This window comes from Wyeomyia smithii, chromosome 1 (assembly GCF_029784165.1).
Source record: "Wyeomyia smithii strain HCP4-BCI-WySm-NY-G18 chromosome 1, ASM2978416v1, whole genome shotgun sequence".
Classification (NCBI taxonomy): domain Eukaryota; kingdom Metazoa; phylum Arthropoda; class Insecta; order Diptera; family Culicidae; genus Wyeomyia; species Wyeomyia smithii.
Window position 1 is genome coordinate 67,287,414 of NC_073694.1, and position 23,838 is coordinate 67,311,251.

Sequence of the window (23,838 nt, forward strand, 5' to 3'; positions counted from 1 at the left end):
GTAGTTACTTGTTTTTTCTGTGGGAAACCAGGCCATGTTTCGAAAAGATGCTACAAATACATTAACAGTCAACGCAAACCAACTGTACGTTTTGCCGATGAGCCGCAACCAAGCACTAGCGCTGATTCAAATTTGGAACGATTATTTAGCAGATTTAAACCAGTATTGGACGATTCTTCAGACGACTCAGGTGATTTTACTTGCATGATGGTTTCAAACAAAACAAATTTTAATGAGCCCTGTTTAATTGACGTAAAAATTCAAAATCGTTTCGTTAACATGGAGGTTGACTGTGGTTCGTCAATCACTTTAATGGGAAAGCGTTTATATGCTAAATTTTTTGATTTACCCTTAGAAAAATGCGAAAAGAAGTTGGTTGTTGTGAATGGGGCTGAATTATCAATTTTGGGAAAGGCGTTAGTTAATGTTGTGATCAATGATTTTCTTCCTTTGTTAGGGCGTAGTTGGTTAGATGTTTTTTACGCTGGTTGGAGAAAATCTTTCAAAATTTTTTCTAGTATAAACAATGTGAGTGCAATAAATCAGAAGGAAAAAACAATTTTGGATATTAGAAAGGAATTTCCAAATGTTTTTCTTAAAGATTTTTCATCTCCTATTATTGGGTATGAGGCTGATTTGGTGTTAAAAGAGGATACACCTATATTTAAAAGGGCTTACGATGTGCCATACAGGTTATAAGAAAAGGTCGTAGAGCATTTAGAAATGTTAGAAAAGCAAAAAGTTATAACACCAATCAAGACTAGCGAGTGGGCCTCCCCTGTAATAGTAGTGATGAAGAAAAATCAGGAGATTAGAATGGTTATTGACTGTAAGGTGTCATTAAATAAATTAATCATTCCCAACACATATCCGCTTCCTGTTGCACAGTATTTGTTCGCCAAGCTTTCTGGGTGTAAGGTGTTTTGTTCTCTTGATCTAGAAGGCGCATATACTCAGTTGGCTTTGTCAAAGAATTCCAGGAAATTTGTAGTAATCAATACTATTAAAGGTTTGTTTACTTACAATCGCTTGCCTCAGGAAGCATCGTCTAGCGCGGCAATTTTCCAACAGGTTATGAAGCAAGTTTTGGCTGGTTTAGAGAATGTTTCAGTTTAACTTGATGATGTTTTGGTTGCAACACTTGATTTAGATGATTGCCGAAAGAAACTGTAGAACGTATTGGATCGCTTAAACAAGGCAAACATTAAGGTGAACTGGAAAAAGTGTTCGTTTTTTGTATCAAATTTGCCTTATTTAGGACACATTATAACGGATAAGGGGCTGCTTCCTATTCCTGATAAAATTTCCACCATTAGTGAAGCAGCCACCCCAAAGAATGTTACCGAGCTAAAAGCTCTCTTGGGCCTTATTAATTATTATGGCAAATTTGTTCCGCATTTGTCATGTAAACTTTTTTGTTTATATCAACTACCTAAAAAAGACGTTAAATTTGAATGGAATAAAAAATGCGATGAGGCTTTCGTTGCTAGCAAAAAGGCTTTGTTGGATGCAAATATTTTAGAATATTATGATCCAAAGAAGCCAATTGTAGTTGTTACGGATGCATCAGGATATGACTAGGTGGTGTTATTGCACATATGGTTAACGATGTAGAAAAATCAGTTTGTTTCACCTCATTTTCTTTAAACAAAGCACAACGTTCTTACCCGATTCTACATTTAGAGGCTTTGGCTTTAGTAAGCACAATCAAAAAGTTTCACAAATTTTTATATGGTCAGAGTTTTACGGTTTACACAGATCATAAACCATTAGTTGGAATCTTTAGGAAATCTGGCAAATCGCGATCTATGTTACTAGATTACAACGGTACATTTTGGAGTTGTCAATTTATGACTTCAATATTTGTTACAGACCATCCGCTCAAATGGGTAATGCAGATTTTTGCTCGCGTTTTCCACTTGAATTGGGTACTCCTGAAGAATATGATAAAGAATTCGTAAAGAGCATAAATTTTTCGCAGGAAGTTCCCATTAATTGTACCAAGATTGCCAAAGAAACGAGCCGTGACATATTTTTACAACGAATTATAAAATATTATCAGAATGGTTGGCCTGAGAAGATTGACAAGGAGTTATTGAATGTCCACTCTAATAGACACGACTTGGAACTGATTGACGGGTGTCTGATCTTCCAGGACAGGGTTGTAATTCCAAAAATTATGCATAGGGACATTTTGAAAATGTTACATGTAAACCATTCAGGAGTTGTAAAAATGAAGCAGATGGCACGTAGATCTGTGCACTGGTTTGGCATCAACGCAGCTATAGAGGCTTTCGTCCAAGCATGTGTTTCGTGTAATAAGATGACAATAGTTCCCAAAAGCAAGACACAAACGCATTGGGTTCCTTCGGTTCGTCCGTTTAGTAGAATACATGCTGATTTTTTTATTTCGGTTAAAAGATATTTTTGCTCATTGCTGACAGTTATTCTAAATGGATCGAAGTAGAATGGATGCGTTGTGGAACTGATGCAAGCAAGGTTATTAGGAAATTTGTTTCTCTTTTTGCAAGGTTTGGTCTTCCGGATGTGGTGGTGACAGATGGTGGTCCACCCTTCAATTCGTCTGTTTTTGTATCATTTTTGGAAAGGCAAGGAATAGTAGTCATGAAAAGCCCTCCTTACAATCCCTCTAGTAATGGGCAAGCCGAAAGGTCGGTAAGGATTGTTAAGGAAGTGTTCAAAAAGTTCCTGTTTGATGAAGATGTTAGGCAGATGGATACGGAGGATCAGATTAACTTGTTTCTGATTAATTATAGAAATTCTTGCTTGCCAAAGGATGGGACTTTTCCATCAGAGAAAATATTTACGTATACACCAAAGATTTTATTGGATTTGATTAATCCAAAGAAAATTAACAAACAAAAGATTAATGACGATTCTTTTGATGATAACAAAATAACAACCTGTGATATTCCTAGTTTTAAGCATACAGTCTTGGTTGATCCAATTGCTCGACTGAAATTAGGAGATAACATTTGGTACAAAAACCATAATAATAAAGACTCTTCCAGATGGATAGAAGCCAAATTTATTAAACAGTGTTCTCCTACAATTATCCAGATCAGTATTGGAAGCGTGGTGCTAAGGGCGCATCGCGAGCAATTGAAGGTCCCGAAAACTGCTAGAGTAAGGCATAATTTGACGGTCTCATGCAGAAGAGCTTGCAAACGTGAAAGATCCACTTCAGGTTGCGAAGACTTTGGTTTCTCTGACGAGGTGTTAGAGAATGACCTTAAGAGATTGCTAACGAATGATGGTACGACTAGCGCAGCAGGATCATCGGCTCCGAGACGGTCAGAAAGAATAAAATACAGAAGATATAACATGCAGCTGAAAAAATGAAAATAAAACTAAAGGTATGTGGTTATGATGATGAGTGTCAAAGGACACAATCTAAAAATCTGAAAAAAAGAGTATGTATATAAATTGAAAAAAAATTCAAAAAAATATATACAATTAGATACAGGTGTCAACGGGCACTATCTGAAAAGTAAAATAATGATTAGAGAAAGAGATTGGTGTCCATGGACACTATTTGAAATATAAAATTAAAATGTTTAAAACTAAATAAAAATATCAATAGGCATTATTTGAAAATGAAAAATGAAATTTTAGAAATAGAGTGTCAATGGACACATTGCTGAAAATATAAATGTTAGAGATGTCAATGGACATATTTTGAAAATTATATTATGTAACAAATTTTATACATAAGAGCGTTCAAGAACGCAATCAATAATTAAATACAAATCTGAATATTTTGCATTGTATAATGTTTCGGTCTACGATATCTTAAAGAGAAAGAATTGTGGTGTACAGGAAAAGGCTCAGTCAAACGCTGAAGCCGATCGATAATTGTCTATGTAAAACGGACAGCGTGATAACCAACACGCGCGAGAGCAATGCGAATAAATACCGCTGAGCTGGGCTCTAGCGGCTGGAATATTGTAAAACAGTTCGTTGATCTCTGATCCGAAATCCCGTAGTTCACTGACCCCCAGTTGTAAGAAGGAAGATATTAAAGTACCCAAATTGATGAACCCGTCCAACGTCCCCAAGTTGCCTCCCATAGAGTGTTTCTGGGCAAGCCTGAAGCGTAAGTTCCACTCCGACGATTTTGTCGCAAAAACTGAGGCGAAATTGATAAATAAAACGAAGAAAGAATTTAAAAACATACTTATACGCATGTTTTCGTCCGCCATGGCGAATATTCCGGTTAACTACCGGAAGCCCGCGCGCAAGGGCCTAGAATTTTTTACGAGTTAGCTAACATGGAAAATTCCATGAAAAATTTATCAAACTCAATTATCTGCCTTAGTTATTTTTCTACCACCAACCGAAAAAGTACATTTTTTAGCGCATACGTTATGCCTTTGACAAGTGGTCACTGTTAGGTTATGAAAGTTATCTATTGGTATTACTAATTCGTTTACCAACAAAGGAAAAAAATCACAATCCTCTGATTACTATTTTATTTATATTTTTGTCAGAGCTGGATTTTCGTTCCATTTCCCTTAACCAACAGTAACTTTGCGTAGTGTTGATTTGTTGCATGCGAATGGAGTCTAATAAGGTGAATGTTTCGACACATTAGTCGTAAGCTACTCAACATATTTAATTGACCCACGCAAAGACCTTTCATAAATATTCTTTTTTAATCATAATGTCGAAGCATCGTTTGAACTATTAACATTTCCTTTCTGCGGTAGAATGACAATAAAAATATAATTAATTAATTTAGAGTTGACCGTATTTTTATACCGTATTCATCTATATTCTCTATCAACAGCTGAACAGCTGTTCAACGTTCAAATACTAGCCCGATCTTATTCCGAAGTTTCTTTGATTAAAGTAAACTTTTTTTTGTGTTGACAAAACAATTATAGAATACGAGCACACAAGATACATTCATGTTGTTGCTTATCATCAGTACGACACAATCAAATCAACGATAATCTGCAGTTTTGGTTATTTTCTGAAATATACTAGCCCGTGCATTCGTAAATACATAACATTTACATACCGAATTCAAGAGCGCCAGTGCCAAAACGGAAGTCCAGAATTCAATTTTACGAAATTGATGTGGGAAATCTACTCTGTAATTTACAATGTTGCTCTGTAAAGCGAATGGAATATAGGACGATTAAGGTGCAACTCCGTGCTCAAATTTTGCCTAAATTTTGCAAGATATTTTTTTCGAAAATCATTCAAATTACGGGTGTGAAACAATGATCAATTATTTGCACTGCTGACGCATGCATAGAGTAGCAATTCAAGCGATATTTATAAGGCGGAAGCTGAGATTTTTACGCTCAAAATCGTCAAGTGAAAAGAAACCTAGCCCCGAAATTGTATGAAAAAAGTTACCGTGCAGTTACACCTTAACCTACAAAGCAAGCAAATCCCCTGTGGCTTTTCGGAGTCAATAGACACTTCTTTTTTTTTAACAATAAACGTTCCATTGTGTATATTCGCGCACCAAAACGCACGATTGAAATTTTTAAAAAGAATTGTAGCTAATTGTCATCAACACCGACATCGTTTGCAACAATGTCCGAATAATCACATATCCGCAACCTGTCTCAAGTGCACTTCGCGACAGTCGACAACACTTGAAAGTTATGTCTCCGCTACACAAATGAAGCTCCATTACAGTAACACAGCAAACAGGTATAGACTGCATAATTCATCTATTATTAGTACTATTAGTGTGGTGTTCAGCAGCCACCGACAGCGCAGCCCACGCCATTTTGTGATAACACCCCTCTCGCGCACCTTTGTCACACGGCTGCATTCGAAAACACAAAACGCGCTGCGTTTATCGAGTACCATTAATCAAAAATTACCCTCGCAAGCTTGAAAGGGTAATAATAAATTCATCGGTTTGTTGTGAAACAGAACGGCCGGTAGTGTGGGGAACAGAGTAAAAAAACACTAGCGCACTTACCAGGACTGTCGGGTTCACTCTGATCTGGCGAATAGGCGGAGTTCATACGTTCCGGCCTTAGTCTCGGGTTGTCCTGCTCTGAAGAAAAGAAAAACGAAACTATAAGTTTAAATTACTAAAATTCTAGTTGCAACCTAGCGTAAACTTACCTTCCCCTGCGCCATAACTGCCGCGATTGCCACTGTCGGAGTCATTGGGAGGCGAAGGTATACCGGTATGGAACTGCCCCACGGCCGATTGGCCGTTCGTATCGGGCACCGGTTGACCAACCGTATGAACGCCTCCAGTGTACAGTAGGCCCAAATCTCGAACTTCGTTTTCCTCCTGAGCTTGTTGTCGACGCAAGGCTACCTAGAATATAGAAACAGAAACGAAGCAACAATCAAATTTTATTCTATTTAATCCTTTCAATCCGTTCTGTGGACGGATTCGCCATTCTTACCTGGGCTGCCATCACCCGCTGCCGTTCAGCAATCAAAGTACACTTGGCACAGACACAATCCCGCCACCGGCAGTACCGTTTGTGACCTTTCAGGGCGCTTACCTGCGAAAAATGACGAAGAAAGGAACAGTAAATCGTTTGAACCAGCTTCAAAACTGCATATCGACCGCTTTAATAAAACACCCCGTGCGTCCGCTCCTCGAAGTCTCAATTTACTACGGCGGGCACTCGAACGCGCCACGTTCCACGCGAGAAGTGCCCGACGTCGATTGTTTTAATTTTAATTAAATCATTATATGGCCGTTGAGCCCCGGGAAGAAAATTCACGCCCAACCAGCCGGAAAGTGGGAGCAGCACCATACCCAGCAGCCGTATTTAACTGTTCGCGCTCAAATCCCTACAATGCGCGGAAATTCTTGCACTTTATTCTTCTGGAAAAGCGGAAAACAATCGCCAGTGGCAGGGGTGGGGGTTCATCAAAAGAGTACAAATTTAACTTTGAAGAAATCTGGATGCGCACTGCTTAGCATCGGAAAAACAAAAGAATATCACAGGCGGGTTATTTCCTTTCGCTGGCATTCAGCTCGCGTTCGCATTGCTGCCGCGGCGCGTTATAATGGCGTGAGGATTATTCGATTCGGGTGAACAATGAACATACACACAGTACCGTTTGGATTCACCCGATCAAATCGTTGAAGGTTCGGCAGTGTTTCAGTTTCGCTAAGGAAACGCAGATTCGCAAATAAATCAAACAAAAACATGTAAATAACCAGCCAGGAGCCGATTTTTACTGTGAATTGGATTTGTTGCGCAATATATCATCCCCGCTACCACAATTTCGATTTCGAAGTGTAAATTTTTAATTTTGTGATGTCAATTCTATTAGATTTGCAACAATATTGCGGAGCGCTTACTACGTTATTCTATCGCTATACAATACTATAGCTAGAGTATGTGCTGCAATAAATTACCAAAATAAAATTCGAATTTATCAGAAACATACTTCTAGCTATTCTCACTAGTTTCCCACAGATTTTTGGTTAGAAGTTGTCGGTTTAAAGAAAAATTTTCTAAAAATTTCAGTTGGTGCGTGATTTTCAGCAACTGTGTTAACTTAAGTTACCTCTTGAACTTCGTAATACATATCTACTGTTAGTGTGCAGATCCGTATGTTATCGATATTATGTATATTACACTGACCAACACAGGTGTGACCCTGAAGTTCAAACTGGAGAAAATAAAAGGTTGAAGCTTTTTAACCATTCCTGTGAATTCTGGTGCCCCTAGCCACCAAAATTTTTCTGAGACTGAGTTTACTGATAATTATAACTTTCAAGCGACGAACCCGACGAGGAATTACTATGCGACACTTTAACGTTTTTCTAGAGGCACCAAAATTCACAGGAAAAATTAAAAAGTTACAATCTCGTCAACGCACTGTGCGATGTTTAGAATTGACTAGGTCTAGCGCGATTTACGCATCTCTTGTTTAGGAAAAAAAATTTGGATAAAATTAAACCACGTTTAGATGTTTCTATAAGTCTTGCGCTGAACATTTTGAAAGACATAACCTTATCTCTAATTTTGATGATGATTTTGATATTTTTTTCGGAATGGATCAAACAAACCTGCGTAAATAATAACGTATACCAATTTTGAGGTGTATTTTATTTCATTTTTCATTTTTTCACTGCTAATGAAAAATGTTTAAGACATTGTAATTATTTGTCTATCGTTTATATAAATAGAAAGTATGTGAATCTTTAAGTCAACGAATAAAATTCTGGATTTGTGTAAACTCAAAAAAGGTCATTAAATTTCTTAAGATTTGTCACAGAATGTTCTGGACCATGCATTTTTATTCAGAATTTGAGCTCGAGAACTTTTTGTCAATGAAAACCACAAAGGGATTCTAGAAATTTACGTAGTCATTATTATTATTCCTAATAAAACTTAAAGCTATAACGAAGAATTAGGAAGAAAGTCTTCGAATATATATTTTTTAACTAGTGAACTGTTCAATTATTCATCTCAGACCATATATTCATTTTATATAACATGAAAACACAATTGAAAACTTTAAAGAAAAATTTTCTAAAAATTTCAAAAACGCATATTTTCTAACAAAACCAATCTACTAATCCATGGACAGGATTCTTTTTAGTTCACTTCAGATTTCTCATAAAGTAGAATCCTCAAAAACTCACTTAAAAGCTCTAAATTTGATAATAGTTGGGCATCTGTACTTGAAAACTCATTAAATCAATCATCTACCTCAGAAAACAAAATCCGCCCATTGCTCTGTACACAGCTACAACGGGACGCGTTCAGCAAGCAACCAAAGCTTTTTTATCACTAGCGGACCACTTTTCATTTTAATCACTAAACAAAATCACTCACTATACAAAGAATGTTTTAATCTTTAAAATGTTCACCTCAAATTTTTAAAAACAAGCTTGAATTAGCAGAAATATTTGAGATGAATTTTAACAAATATTAAATTTCAACTGTATGACGCAAGTCGATGCTATATATACAGATTTAAAGGCAGCTTTTGACAAAATTGACCATCAAATACTGCTGAACAAGTTGTCTCGGCTTGGGTTTTCTACTCAATTGGTGTCCTGGCTAGAATCATACTTAACGAATCGTGAACTTCGGGTACGGATTAATGGTTGCGTATCGAGGGCATTTACAAACAATTCCGGTGTCCCACAAGGTAGTAATCTTGGTCCGCTACTATTCATTCTATTCTTCAATGATGCTGCTTTGATTTTGAATAGAGGTTGTTTTAAATTGGTGTATGCTGACGATTTGAAGTTATATGCTGTTATACAAACGCAGGAGGACTGTCGCCGTTTACAAACCTGTCTAAGTTTGTTTGTTGATTGGTGCCACAGAAACAAGTTGATTGTTAGTGTGGAGAAATGTCAAGTCATCTCGTTCCATCGTAAATCACAACCAATTATCCATGATTATCATATTGACGGCATGACGCTCACCAGAGTAACCGAAGTGACTGATTTGGGTATCCTGTTGGACTCGAAAATGACATTTGATTTGCACCGCTCAGGGTTGATTTCTAAAGCAACAAGACAGTTGGGATTTGTATCCAAGGTGGCTAAGGACTTTTCTGAGCCGCATTGTTGGAAGGCATTGTACTGTGCAATTGTACGACCGATTTTAGAAAATGCTAGTATTGTATGGAACCCCTACCAGATCACGTGGAATCTTAGGATAGAACGGGTTCAAAAACGGTTTATTCGTTTGGCACTGCGGAACTTACCATGGAGAAACCCCGACAACTTGCCACCATACCCTGATAGATGCCGACTACTGGGCTTAGACACTCTGGAACGCCGAAGAAAAATACAACAATGTTTGTTCATCGCTAAGCTACTAAATGGAGAATTAGATGCCCCGGCACTGCTCCAAATGGTAAATTTTCGTGTCCCGAACAGAAATCTCCGAAACGCAACATTACTGCAACCTGTTTTTCACCGCACTTTGTTCGGAAAAAATGAACCATTCACAGCGTGTGTTCGTGGCTTTACCGCTGTTGAAGACCACTTTCAGTTTGACGAACCAACCCGATATTTTATAAGTAGACTCAAAACTGTGATTAGTTAGTAATTTATTCATTAAGACTATTTATTGTCAGATGGATTATTCAAATACAAATACAAATGTAGGGTAACCGCTCCTATATTCATCTCATCACACCTTTTTGATCAATTTATCGTCAAATTTTACCATATTTTCGACGTAAAACTTTCAATCACTTGACAAAATCGAGAAGCAAATAGATTAACTTTTAAATAAATGTAGAAATTTGACGGTAAATTGGACAAATGAGAGAAATAAGATGAATATAGGTGCACCTGGTTGTTGAGATGAATAATGGAGCGATTACCCTATTTTAATCGGTTTTCACTGCATTGAAGAAAATCAAAAGTTGCCAAATCAGTTTCTGTTAATACGAAATGATCATACTAAAAATGTTGAATTATTCCGACACAATTGACATAAATCAACAGCACTGCAGTGGTTACCTAGGTTACCAAAATTGCACGTAAACAACTACAGTGGATACCTAGGTAACCTACTACAACGGTCTGCGGCTATGTTCATTCATGATAATGTGATTCATTCATGATTAACAGTGTGATGAATATGGGAGCGTCGTGAGATGAATAATTCAGCAGTGATTTAAGTTTTGAGATGGACATGGAAGCGTTGTGAAAACTGGATCGTTTTACAAAATTCAGGATAAATCTAGCTAAGTTCACTTAATTTCCAATTCTGGGCGATTCCATAACAGCATGTTAGTGTATTTTGTTTATTTGTTCAATGATTTCGTGAAAATTTGGTGTTTAATCCGTGCCTTCTTCGTGAACATCGGCTTAATGAGATGAATAATTGATCAAATACCCTACGTGCACAACCAAGTTATCGCTTTTTTTTAATCAAAATGCGACTTTGTACTGAAAATATAGTTACCTATAAATCATTCAAGGAATAGCTCGCTAGCTGCAACTTTTTTCCATATAACGTATGAGGAAAAAAATCCGAACAAACGCTCAATTCAAATTAAAACCCTGCGCAACTTATTTTTCTATACTTGTTTATTTATTCAAGTAATGTAACTCATTAACAAACCTTATAGGAAAACTCAGCTCCACATTGCGCTGCTTTCCTGATTCTCTGGGGTACTTGCTTTATAGCTTGCTGAATTCCGCATGTTGCAATTGTTTCGAGCTCCTTCTTGATTTTTCTATCAAACAATCGACGATTTTTGCTCTGTAACATTTATGGTAGACCATTCACTACAAATTTGCTCAGATTTTTCGATAGACTGCAGCAGTGGCATATTTTGAGGATTGCATCCTTTCGGAATAAACCCGATATTAACTTGCCGCAAATCCACTAAAGTTGCATTAGCATTGTGTAACAATACAAGATCTAGCCAAAACACAACTTTGTCATTTTTATGGTACATATATTCTAAGTTTTAAACCCATTTCATGCAGATACTTTTTCACCGTTTTTGGGTCAATCTGATATTTATTGCCCAGCTCACGATATGATTTCGTCGACCGACCAGGCGTTTCCGTTCACAATTTCGCTCGAGCTTTGCTCTCTTGCAAAGTGCATTTTCGTCCGGATTTCCTTTTGAAGGTATTTCCATTCTCGAAGAGTTTTTTTATATCCAAAATCTTTAAAATAGTGGAACACTTCACTTTTAGATTTTTCTTTATTTCACAAAAATTTAAAATCAATTTATGACGGTCTTCTTCCGACAACGCCTTTTTCTCAACTAAGCGTCACTTGAGAGAATCGACTGGTCGTGTTACCAGTTATATGAAAGTGGATCTCAATTTTGTGGAAAAGGATTTTTCGATTTGTGCAGCACTTCGAAATCGTACGCCAATTTAAAAGTTGTTCAAATTTTTTTCCTCACACGTTATTTGGCAGAGCTTTAATACTGTTACGATAAAAGTGTTCATCTTTGGAGGCCATCCACGAATCAAGCCATTTTTCGATGTCTTCATATGAGCAGAACTGACAATCAGAGCATTAGTTCCCAACCGGGGGATCGCGGCCAGCAAGGGGGACGCGAATCTTTTGGTAAATTTGACAGGTAATTAAATTAACGATACGATAAGAGACTGAAAACGCAACCTCGTATTGCAAAATTTATATCTGAAATTCTCTTGGGGGCGTGAAACTCCCTCTGCTTCGCAAAGGGGGCCAAGGAGTTCTTTGTGTTTAGCAAAATGGGCTGCGAAGCCAAAAAGGTTAGGAACCACTCAGTTAGACAATGTGCCTTCGTACGGAATAAGTCATAATCGGCATTGGCATAACTGCAGGGGGGCTGAAGAGGCTCTAGGATTTCTGTAGCCGTTCGTAGAGTTGATCATAGCAAAGCAAAGCCGCGGTGCTACATTCCGTCTCGGAATTCGACCTTCTGTTTGACTATTCACAGACTTCGCAGCCGACTGCTAAAAGTGTACAGGACAATTGCGAGGCTAGCGCTACGATCCTACTGACACTAACAGTCTCTCCCGAGCCGGGACTCGAACCCACGACGACTGGCTTGTTAGGCTGGGAGATGAAGTTGATCATACCATTTATAATTTTGCTTCTCAAAATTATACAGTTGGCTCTAGAGGACTTCTTTCATTTCTAATTTCAATTTCTAAATAATAATAATTTCTTTCATCGACCACACTAAAATAGCTGTGAATCTACTTCAACAAGGCAACAATTAAATAATAAGAATGCTGTGATTGGATACGCATTTACTCCTTTCCGCCCTACCTCTCTATCTCTTCCTTTGCCTTCATTGGCGCGCGTTTTGATTTCATCAACAAATAGCTGTCAAAATCCAAAAGCGGACATTTTCCCGAGTCATTTAATATTTTGTTCTCCTTATTGAAATTAAAGGAATTGTCGATTTCGGTAAGTGATTTCAACTATGGACTGCGGTTCATATCACCACAAATCAAATATATCCCAGCCATGAAAAAGAATGAGAACAGAATGAGAATGAGTCGACTTCCTCCAGCTACTGCTACAGTGCCGAATCCACGAGAAATACAAAAAGTGAAAAAAAAACTTGCTACTCCGTTTTTGCATTAGAAATTAGCCCGGGTCAGGTAGGACTTCCCATCTGAGCGTTTCTATGTAAGTTTTAACGACTCTGGCAGTATGAGGCCGAGCATTTTCATGCAGTAGAATCACTTCTTTTTTTTATAAGGGGGGGGGGGAGTTTGTAATGATTTATTTATGTACTAAAATATCTATTCAGAACTAGTATTGTGTGTTCTGCCACAAATGGTGACATTTCAACACTATTATATAAATTTGTACGCTTTTTAGTATTATTGAATGTTATTAGCTTTCGCAGTTAAGATAATGTAATTGTAGGAAAATTATTAAACCTACTTGTCAAGAAAAAAAAAGGAATAAAACGAAACTTAAAATAAACTTAAAATAAACTAGAATCACTTCTTCGTGCCTCTGCTCGTATTGTGACCATTTTTCGCATAGTGCTCGGCTTAATCGTATCAATTGTAGTTGATACGGTTCTTCAGAGATGATTTTATTCGGCTTCAACAGCTCTTAATGAACCAACTTGGTCGCACCTGCGAGGAAGAATATTATACTACAATCAAAATTGATCAAATTAAAGGACACGCACATTTGTCGTTTTTCGATAGCGTGTAACTATCTTCCTGATGTAGCCTGTGCATGACTCAAACAAAGTTTAGATTTTTAGGAATACTAAATGTGCAAAATTGTTTGTAAAACACACATTTTTCAAGCCTGGATGCAGATTTCTGCAGTTTGCCGTTGTATAAAAGTTTCGTTGGGTTTTTAAGTTTACATGTATTTGCGTAGAATATCTAAAAATGTGTGCGAAAACGTAACCTGTAAAGCAGATTTTTCGAGGTTTAAAGCAGTTGCAAAAATTTTACACTTTTACATTTCACTATTATGTGAAACGAAAATCAACATTCGATCGGAATGCAGTGTAAAGTTCGGAATTGTTACCAAACGACATTCTTTTCGATACCCGAGTAATAATAACGTGAGGAGTATTCCGCAAAGAAATTACTTGCAAATAGTGCCTACACCTTGATAAACGGAAATTCCTTAAAAAACGACAAATTTTAAAAACTGGTAGCAAGCACCAAAGGACAGAAATATTATGTTTTAGAAAACATTTTTAATCTCATTGCGTTCTTGGATTTTATCATAATGAGTATTTTCCAGATAAGTCCACGGCCATGGAAAATGCAATCATTCTTTCTTAAAAATCACTTCAGGGTTAATAATAGAAGAATGCTGACATGATTATTACTGCAAGGTTATGAATTTTATTATTTCACGTAAAAATAATCCAAACTATCCTGTAAAATCACAATAAATACAAAAAAATGTTTGGTACTTTCCAGTTACCGTCGTGTGGGACTTCTTTTGACACTTTCCCAAGTTTCCAACCTAATTTAATTTTATTTCATACTAAAGTAAATGAAATTTAATGTTTTTCACTTATATTTGACGCGGACATGTATGCAAATTCATGAATTATTTGAGTTGAATTCATTTGAAAATAAGAAAAGATTCATTTCGGTAGGCCTCGTACTAAGCAAATACAAACATAACCTTGCAATATGTCTGACAAAAATCGATCACCTCCAGAATTTCTGCAAAAATACAAATCTTCAACTCATATCTAATAAGGCTGAATATGAGAAAGGAATAGATTTTTGATGAAGCTATCGACCTACCAAAAACAATGACCAGTGAAAACAACGATTTTGGAACAAAAGTTTCAATAGCTATTATTCTCTTCTGTACGGATATCGTGTTATCACAAGCACGAACTAGTGCTTGAGAACAACTTACGCCAAATGGTGCGAAATTCACTGTTTTATTCATATGTTGATAACGTACATGTTTATAAGGTATTGTTGCTAAAAAAATGATTAAAGTGAACGATATAACAATACTTTTTACTGCGAGATGCTCTGTTCACCTGGTTCAAATTGACAGCCTTGTTCATGTCGACACTTCCACAGCTTTGTATTCGTTTCTCCCTCCGAGTCTCACAGCTGAGCCGACGAGTTGTTTACAAACAAAAAAATACGACGCTCAACGTCTAATTTTCAAATTTTTTGCGTGTGATATTTCTTGACTCTTGACGTTAAGCGATTGGAATGGCTGTTTGGATAGTAACTATCATAGACTACAATTTGGCAAAACGGAATGGGATGGTTGAAAAGTTTTAAAATAAAAAATAAAACTAATAAATGACGAAAAATTGTTATAATTGAATAAATAACTCAAAAAAAGCAAAGTGCAATGATGAAAGTTTTCTAAAATTGATGGCACTGAGATGCTTGAGTGATGCTTGAATTTAATTCCAATTTAATCCAAACGTTGCGTTGAGAACCAGAAACAGAAATAAAATTTAACTCACAAAAAATAAAAAACTTTTTGAAACTGTTGTTAAGTTGTCTATACCTTTTTGCTCGAAAAAAATGAAGAAAGTTTAGATTTGTGTAGAAGTTGGTAGCAATTATTCTATAACATTTTTGTTGTAGTGTTCTAATGATACAGTTTTCCAACAACAAAAATAAACTTTTTTATCACTAACGGCTGTTTTATCAAAACTTTTTTTTTCAAGAGGCTTACGGTGGTAACTATGAAGATTTAGCACGTCAACTGAAATCAAAATATCGATATTATTACATTAGCTGAGGGGAGACTGGAGAGCAGAGTTGCCAATAAAATTTTTGATATACCTGGGAAAAGGCTGAAGAAAAAAACTGGGAAAAACTGGATCCTAAATAAATTTTTAAAAAGCAAAAAAATGATTGTGAGAGAGCTTTTTTGTTATGGGGATTGAATCCAGTGTCAGTTTTAGATACAGTAACTAAAGAGATAACTCTTCGCAAAAAACTACTCATTTTAATCAGAACTGTTTTGTTTTGGGCTTACATTTTGTTAAAATTATGGACTTAAAAATTTAAGAAAATAAATAATTTTTTATGGTCTAATAAAATCTATTTTTGTTTGGTTTTATCTCAACTATGTCATGCAGTCTTTTATTTAACCATGTTTCGTGCGAGAAGAAAGTATATTGAAAATGCTGTTAAGAATTGTCATAATAATTTATCAATCTACAAAATTTACGTATTAAAATTATTTCCGAAAACCAATCGGAGCTTGAGTGAATAAAAAACTGGATAAAACTGGCAATTATCTGAAAAAACTGGAAGATTTTGGGAATAAACTGTTCGACTGGATCACTTGAAAAAAACTGGAGGAATCCAGTTTAAGCTGGAACATTGGCAACTCTGCTGGAGAGAGTGAATCCCTTAATTGTATCTCACAGACGAAATAAAATAAGTTGGTCACATATTCTAGAGGAATGTGCCATTTTACATGACATAGTATTCCTGTTATGGGAAATCGCGGAAAAAGACGAATCCAAGCACCTCTGAAAGAAATTTTGTTCATATTTAAGATTCCAAACAAAGCATCTATGATCACCCTTTGAATATGAAATTAATAAACATAAGATTGATAAAAATGTAAACTAAAAAAATAGGTGAAGGTTGCTGAACTAGTTCTTTGCTTTGAGCTAGACTCGATCCCTCAAATTCGTGAAGACATGATCTTTTTGTGCTAAAGACAACTAATACCTGCCTACAAATATTATAAATTATACACAATTAAAACGAATGTTGCCAGAAGAGTGTTTTTCCACTTTAAATTTTAGAACATTTTTGCATATACTTTCAACTCACTTTCAGAAGTGAAAGTGGCTGCTTTTTATTTACTGATTTGTCTATAAACTAATGCACCACGTCCAGGTTCACTTGCATCGCAGGGAAATTAAATTGATCAATTATTTGTAACTTTATTTGATTATTCAAATTCGACAGTAAGTTACATATGATAGTCCACGTGGAAATTTAATGTCCCTTAAGTGTTTACGTAACTAATGGATAACTTCATATCAACACAAAGTATTAAACAACGTGGGTTTCAACAGGAGGATCAACAGGAGGATTCCGAAATGAGGGATCCATAAGTTCGAGATTTTTATTCATTTTTGTATGCTTCTCAAAAAGCTTATTACTTCTTTTTAAAGCAAAATAATTAGGAGACTAAATAAACACAAATCTATACCAGAAACTCATTGTGAAAGTACAAATATAATGAAAATAAGAAAAGCGGATTTCATACTGTAAACCTAAACGTTTAGCCCAGAAAACCATGTTTTGGCACTAACACATATATTATTTTTTTCGGATAAGTAAAACTTTGAACATCACGCATACAAGACGTTAATAACGAATATTAAAAAAGATCAAGAGAATCGGTTAAGTGGACTTTTTACAATTGTTTTTACGGAAAAGCCATTTTTCGAAGAACACAATCCCGAGATAATCGCGTATAAATTTTTTAAGATTAGTTACGGGAACACAAGGCGTGCTGAAAATCACCCTAAATCACTTTCTCTCTATTAGTCAAATCTCTATTAAAACTTGGGGAAATGTCCTCGAGTAATTATACTTTAAGAACGAACAATAATTTTTTTTCGATTTTTCTTTCAGAAATAAAAAGGTATATAACCCCTTAACTGAGCAATAAGGTTGATACAAATTTATGTCCACGGTTATCAAAGTTAGCTAAGGGGAGGGCAAAAAATAAATAACACTGAGAAGAAAAATAGGAATAGCTTTTATAAAAAATTGTATGCAAGTTACGACGTTTGTAACTTGCATACAAAAGTGTGTTGAAAAATATCACATTATAAGCAATATTAATCATTTGGCTTGGCTTTTGACGACACTTTCACTGTCACTGGACTTGTTTGTTGCTAAATTAAGCATATACGCTGTCGAAAAGTCAATAATATTAACAAAACGGTTTGAGCTTATTTTTCTTCCCCATCCAATTTTCAACATTTTTGAAGGGGCGGGGTGGCATAAAATGAAAATGAAATTTGTATCGGCCCAACTGGAATTTTTCTATTAAAATATTATTTATTATTATTATTTATATTAAAAAATAATATTGAAAACACGAAGATGATTTTCAAACGGATATATAAAATTATTAGTTTGACCAGCGCAGACTCCTAATTTAAATCCTTCAGAAATCCTATGGAAGATTGGGAAAGTCTAGATTACAAAGCAACATTCAAAGAATAAAAAAAAAATATGAAACGTCGTACAGGCAGCGTGAAATGCTAGTCCAGCTTCTACTCGGGAAGACCTAGTGGTAAACATACCACGAAGATTAAATATGGTTGTACGAAACAAAGGATAAGCCACAAAATATTGAAAGTGAGTTTTGTAACGTAAAAGGTCACTTTGCTAACGATATGTAGAGAAATAAAGCTAATTTAAATTGTTTTGTATATATATATATATATATATATATATATATATATATATATATATATATATATATATATATATATATATATATATATATATATATATATATATATATATATATATATATATATATTTCAATAGTTTGTTTATTTTTTTCACCACTTTTAAAATACTAACTCACGCAAAAAAATTTCGGTATCACCGACAAAGAAATTTCTCCAGTTATATCTCCGTTCCTCTTTTAAAAAGAGATGCAAATCGTAATGACGTAACATAACATCATACAACAATTAAAATCACTGCGCAAATATGAAAAATTACCCAACACTGCAAGTGTATTTATTATTTCCTCCAAAACATTTTAAATAAGCTTTATTTCTCTACATATCGTTAACAAAGTGACATTTCACGTTACAAATGATCTTTCTTTTCGTTGCATGCTTCTTATAGCAAAATCATGAATCTCACCAGGAGATAAAACAAACCTTGTGAATGTTTTGAATTGTTTTTGTTTTTGTTTTACAACGAGACTAATGACTCGTTGTAAAACAAAAGATCAAAATAATGGTCGCGGTGGTCCAAATCTTACAAAAAAAATGACTCGTTTACGAGTTGATGTCTTCTTTTCTATGATGTTGTTGTAAAACCTTGTTATGAATTTTGCGAGGTGCCGTTCGCTTATTTATCTTTTACAATTTGTCAAAAAGTTATAATTTTGTGAACATTGAATCGTATCTCATTGTCTTTAGAGCAGGAATAATCTATTATTCGAGAAGTTGAGTAAGCAGATACTACCAGCAGAGGAGTTGAGGAAGCTCCTATTGCCCGACAGTTTAGCGCTCATAGAACATTGATTCAAAAAATATTTAATAGCCTTCAAATAAAAATTTTCTAAATTATTCTCCTGTCGGTAAGCAAAGCAAAGCCTTGGTGCTACATTCCGATTCGGAGCTCGACCTTCTGTTTATTATACACAGACTTCGCAGCCAACTGTTAAATGTACAGGACAGTTGCGGGGCTAGCGCTACGATCCTACTGACACTAACAGTCTCTCCCGAGCCAAGACTCGAACCTACGACGACTGGCTTGTTAGGCCAGCAGCGTACCTCGAGACCAGTTGGGAGGGTATGTTTATTTTTTATTGTGAAAGAAGGAACTGACTCACTTTTTTCTTAAAAACAAAATCAATGGGATCCGAATTCAGCTCCTTATCAATAATAATTCATATCGAGATAACTTTCCATAAAAAATTAACTGAAAAACACAAACTAGAACCAGTACAAATTTGATGCTTTTGATGCTGTTAAGGTTGCTTCATTAGCAAGATCGATGATTTAAGCAAGAAAATTGAACAAACTCGATATTATAAGACTGGTAATTCTTGTTCTAGTTTGAATTTGGGGTTGTTAAAATCACGAAAATTTAGCCAGGTAGATTAAATATTTTATACTTGTATTTTCTCTGGACATTGTGTTATTAAATTATGTCCCACAGCTTGCTTGATATTAGGGTTAAAGTTCGTGAAACAGATCACTAAAAATCGCGATGTCTAATTTTTCAAATAAGTATTAAAAACTTCAAGAGTTTCACTCGGGAAGTTGTTTTTTCAATTTTTATTGAATTTGAGTAAGTTTTAAAGTTGTTATTGTCATTTGAAATTCAGGTCAATATTCTTGTTAAATAGACAGATCTTTAAAACTATTGCATCGATTTTGATGAAATTTTCATAGAAGATGCACCTCAAGTTTCAGTTTATGAAAATATTTTGTTTGCAGAAAAAAATATTTTTTCAATAGTAACTATTTAAGAGCCTGTTCGCGGAGACCGCAACTAGGTCCTGTTTCGAGGTTCTCCGATCGGACTGAAACTTCCAGGGTTTGTTCATCCATATGACAGAACAATGTTTTGCATAATGTCAGATTTTTTGAAAAGGGGTAAGTGGGGTAAAAAAGGACGTCAAAAATTGATGTACAAAAATTTCTAAAAACGTAAAATTGTTATAACTTTGTGAAAACTGAATCGATTTTCATGAAAATTGGCATGTTTATTCTACTCTATAAAGGGAACAAAATGAGGGTTATTGGAAGTTGCTATCGAGAATACATGATTCTACTTCTTCTAGCTCCAAAACTAACCTCTTATTTCATCGTGTAACTTCGGGTGTAAGCCGATTTTAAGGTTTTAGCAGTTTCTGAATACAAGCTTTGAAGAGTCTGTTTACTCCACTAACCCCTTTTCCAAAAATTCAATTTCCGCAAACTATTCATTAGTGTATTAGTGCATAAAGAACAATGACACAAAACGGAGTTTCTCTTCTCGCACAATGGGTTCGAAATTATGGTCAATAACATGTTATAGAAAAAATGGATTTTCTCAGGCATCTTTATAACGGCGCATTTTTTGAATATATCTGATGAAAGCTCTTGAGTTGCACTACAAAACTTATTATTTGGAAAAACTGCTGTGTATTCTCGATAGCAACTTCCAATAACCCTCATTTTGTTCCCTTTATATAGTAGAATAAACATGCCAATTTTCATGAAAATCGATTCAGTTTTCACAAAGTTATAACAATTTTACGTTTTTAGCAGTTTTTGGACATCAATTTTTGACGTGCTTTTTTACTCCACTTACCCCTTTTCAAAAAATCCAATATTATGCAAAACATTGTTCTATTATATGGATAAACAAACCCTGAAAGTTTCAGTCCGATCGGAGAACCTCGATACAGCCTCTCTTGTGAAGGTGGTTGCGGTTCTTACGAACTGGCTCTTAAAACAATAAGTTGAAAAACTATGTTCTGGAGCACTGAAAAATCTGAAAAAAATATCACAAGTATTTTTGACAAAATTTCGAAACTCTCCTGAAAATTTCGAGTTGCTGTTATTTTTTGTTTAAAAGATATTGGCTTTCAACATTGTAATATTCTTTCATCCAAAGGTCACTTTTTTCAAAGTTAAAGCTTTGATGTACATACAACAAAAAGTAGAATCCTCTGGAATATCATTTGTGTTGCATGTGTTCGCACAGCAATTCACAATAGACTCATCGAGCGGAAAATCGATTTTCGATGTAGCACTTGATACCGTCACCAACTTACCACACCATGATTTCGGCAGCGGGCACATTTTGGTGTCCGCTGGTATCGCTCCGAGGCAGCTCGCAGAAAAAAGGCCGGTGGCAAAGCACCCAGCACCGGATGCTGCTGCATCAGATTGGACATATCGACGCCACTTGGCAGACTCATTTTCCACAACACAAACAAAAAACAAAATCACCACTCGAACTATCTATTCAGTGCAATCACCGCCGATCTCTTCGTATTGTTAAATTGTTACTTTGACCTAATTAAACAACCAGCAGAATTTAACAGTCCCTTTTTAACACTAATCCATTGCCAGTAATCGGACGGCCGGAGAGCACTTCCATTCCACTCTAGCCGATTTCCGAGAATCACTTGTAGAGCGCACTGTTTCCAAACATCACACTCGAAACAATTTGAAACATTATCGCGCTACTGCCATCTATTACTGAAGGACCCTCTTAAAAATCGACTCAACAGCAATGCAGACGAAAATTGCTCCTGCATATATCCAAAGCCACAGAAAAAAAAAACTTTCGCTCCGCCTCACGTCATAACCGGCCAAACCTTCAAATGCTACTGATTCAAAATGTTTTAACAATGTCTATCTTTCCATGGATGATGCAACAACATCGTTATATCTCACTCAGCCGAAAACGGCACTGCGCCCAAGGGGGCGGTATGGACTATCGGTACGGTACGGGTTCTAAATCCACTGAGAGTCCACGGAACCGTATTCGCAGAGAGCGAGAGAGCGAGATGGCAGCAAACCCGACGGGAAACAGCAGAAATCATTACCTCAGCATGTACATAAATGAAATACAATGACACAACTCAACCAACCAAATCTAACCAAATTGGAAATAACCATCGTTTCACCCCACCCCGCCGGGTACTGCTGCTGAGAACCGCAGCAATTTTCATCCAGCATGGACGAAACTGGAATCGTGCTAAGCAGCTGCTGTTCTCGGTTCTCGGATCGGGGTGGAATGGGCTGGAAAAGAAGAGTGAAAACCCAGCGGACAAAGTAGAACGGAGTGAAACAGATGTAGATATACAATATAAGCCAGTCGATTTGTAGCAAGCCCGAGCGAGCAGCCGGCTGGAGGCTGTACACAAGAAAGCTGTGGTTCAGGGATGCATTCAGGGGGTTAATGCTAAGTCGCTGCAACTTTTTATTTGACTTCTTTAGAATCTTAGAATCGAATAAATGGAATTGAAACACGTACTTGCGATTCTAGATTTTCGTTAGGATACATTCTCGTTGAAACTAGGCCAGCAGTTATACTATTTGGTATCAATGTGCATGATAAATTAAATAAAACAGGCAAAACAGTTTAAAAACTGTTTGGAATTTTTGCAATGTTAATGTCTTAATTGAGCTAAATCTCTAGAACTTGCACTATACAAACAGCAAACTAAAGTGGAATTATTGGGTTGGGGCAAACTAAAGTGGAATTAATTGTAGTGACTGAAATTGTGGTCGCCATCTTTAATTTGACAATCATATTGAATTTTCTCATAAAAACAATTGCTCGCAATCGTATTTGGGATCATTGTATCCAAAAGTTAATAACTCCATGATGATCTAGACATAACTTCAGAAAATATTGCTGCTAATTACGTATCTACCTGTAGCTGTTCCTTTGTTGATATAAAACTTCGAGTTGGTCAAATTAAATAGTACTGAAAGTGGAATATCTATTTTTCTAGTTTTTCTCAGCCTCAGCCAACCATTATCGTACGTTGGATGAAAGTTCACTTTCTTACTTATGTTGACCTTACGTTTTTAGGACATTGCTGTTGCTACCAACGAATTCGGTCACAGGTTCCCTTCCTCCATCTCCTCAAGGGTCTCAAGTTCTATTCCATTTGGTCCAACCACCGAACACGCTGCTTAACTCTGCTTTGTGTTGCGACCGGATCCGTCATAAAAATTATTTTTGTGGGGCAGTTTCCCGGCATTCTCAAAACATGTCTCGCCCATTGTATCCTTCCAGCTTTAGTCACTTTCTGTAAAATTAGTTCACCGTACAGCTGCGCTAGCTCATGATTTATTCTTCTTCTTCATACGCCGTTTTCACATACACCGTCTAAGAACGTCCTAAGCATCTGTTGTTCGGAAACTTCAAATGCTTCAAATGTTCCCCTCGATCATCGTATATGACTCGTGCCCGGACTAACAATTTGAAAGGCGTTTAGTACATGGTACACTTAGACTAAAGTTTAGACTAAGCACGGCAGTGATACGTCTTCGAATTTCTTATTTTTAGCTATGGTCCGAGGTAAACAAACTACTCCTGTCAACGAATACTTAATTTTGGTTGTATTCACTTGATGTAACCGCCTGAAAATTCTAAGTGGTAATGTCTACGTCGTCAGTGAAGCAGATGAACTGGCTGGATTTATTGCTATACGTGCC

At 36.1% G+C, this 23,838-nt stretch overlaps 1 protein-coding gene across 1 annotated transcript in view; it reads right to left on the minus strand.

Moving 5' to 3' along the window:
* LOC129718147 (doublesex- and mab-3-related transcription factor A2) overlaps positions 1 to 22,199 on the minus strand; it is a 75,892-nt gene extending 53,693 nt beyond the window's left edge. Inside the window, exons 1-4 of the mRNA XM_055668586.1 lie at positions 21,435 to 22,199; positions 6,411 to 6,512; positions 6,118 to 6,319; positions 5,969 to 6,046 (exon numbers count right to left, since the gene is read on the minus strand). Coding sequence (XP_055524561.1) covers positions 5,969 to 6,046; positions 6,118 to 6,319; positions 6,411 to 6,512; positions 21,435 to 21,581 — 529 coding nt within the window. The 5' untranslated portion in view covers positions 21,582 to 22,199. The remainder of the gene's footprint in view (positions 1 to 5,968; positions 6,047 to 6,117; positions 6,320 to 6,410; positions 6,513 to 21,434) is intronic.
* Positions 22,200 to 23,838: the final 1,639 nt, after the last annotated feature.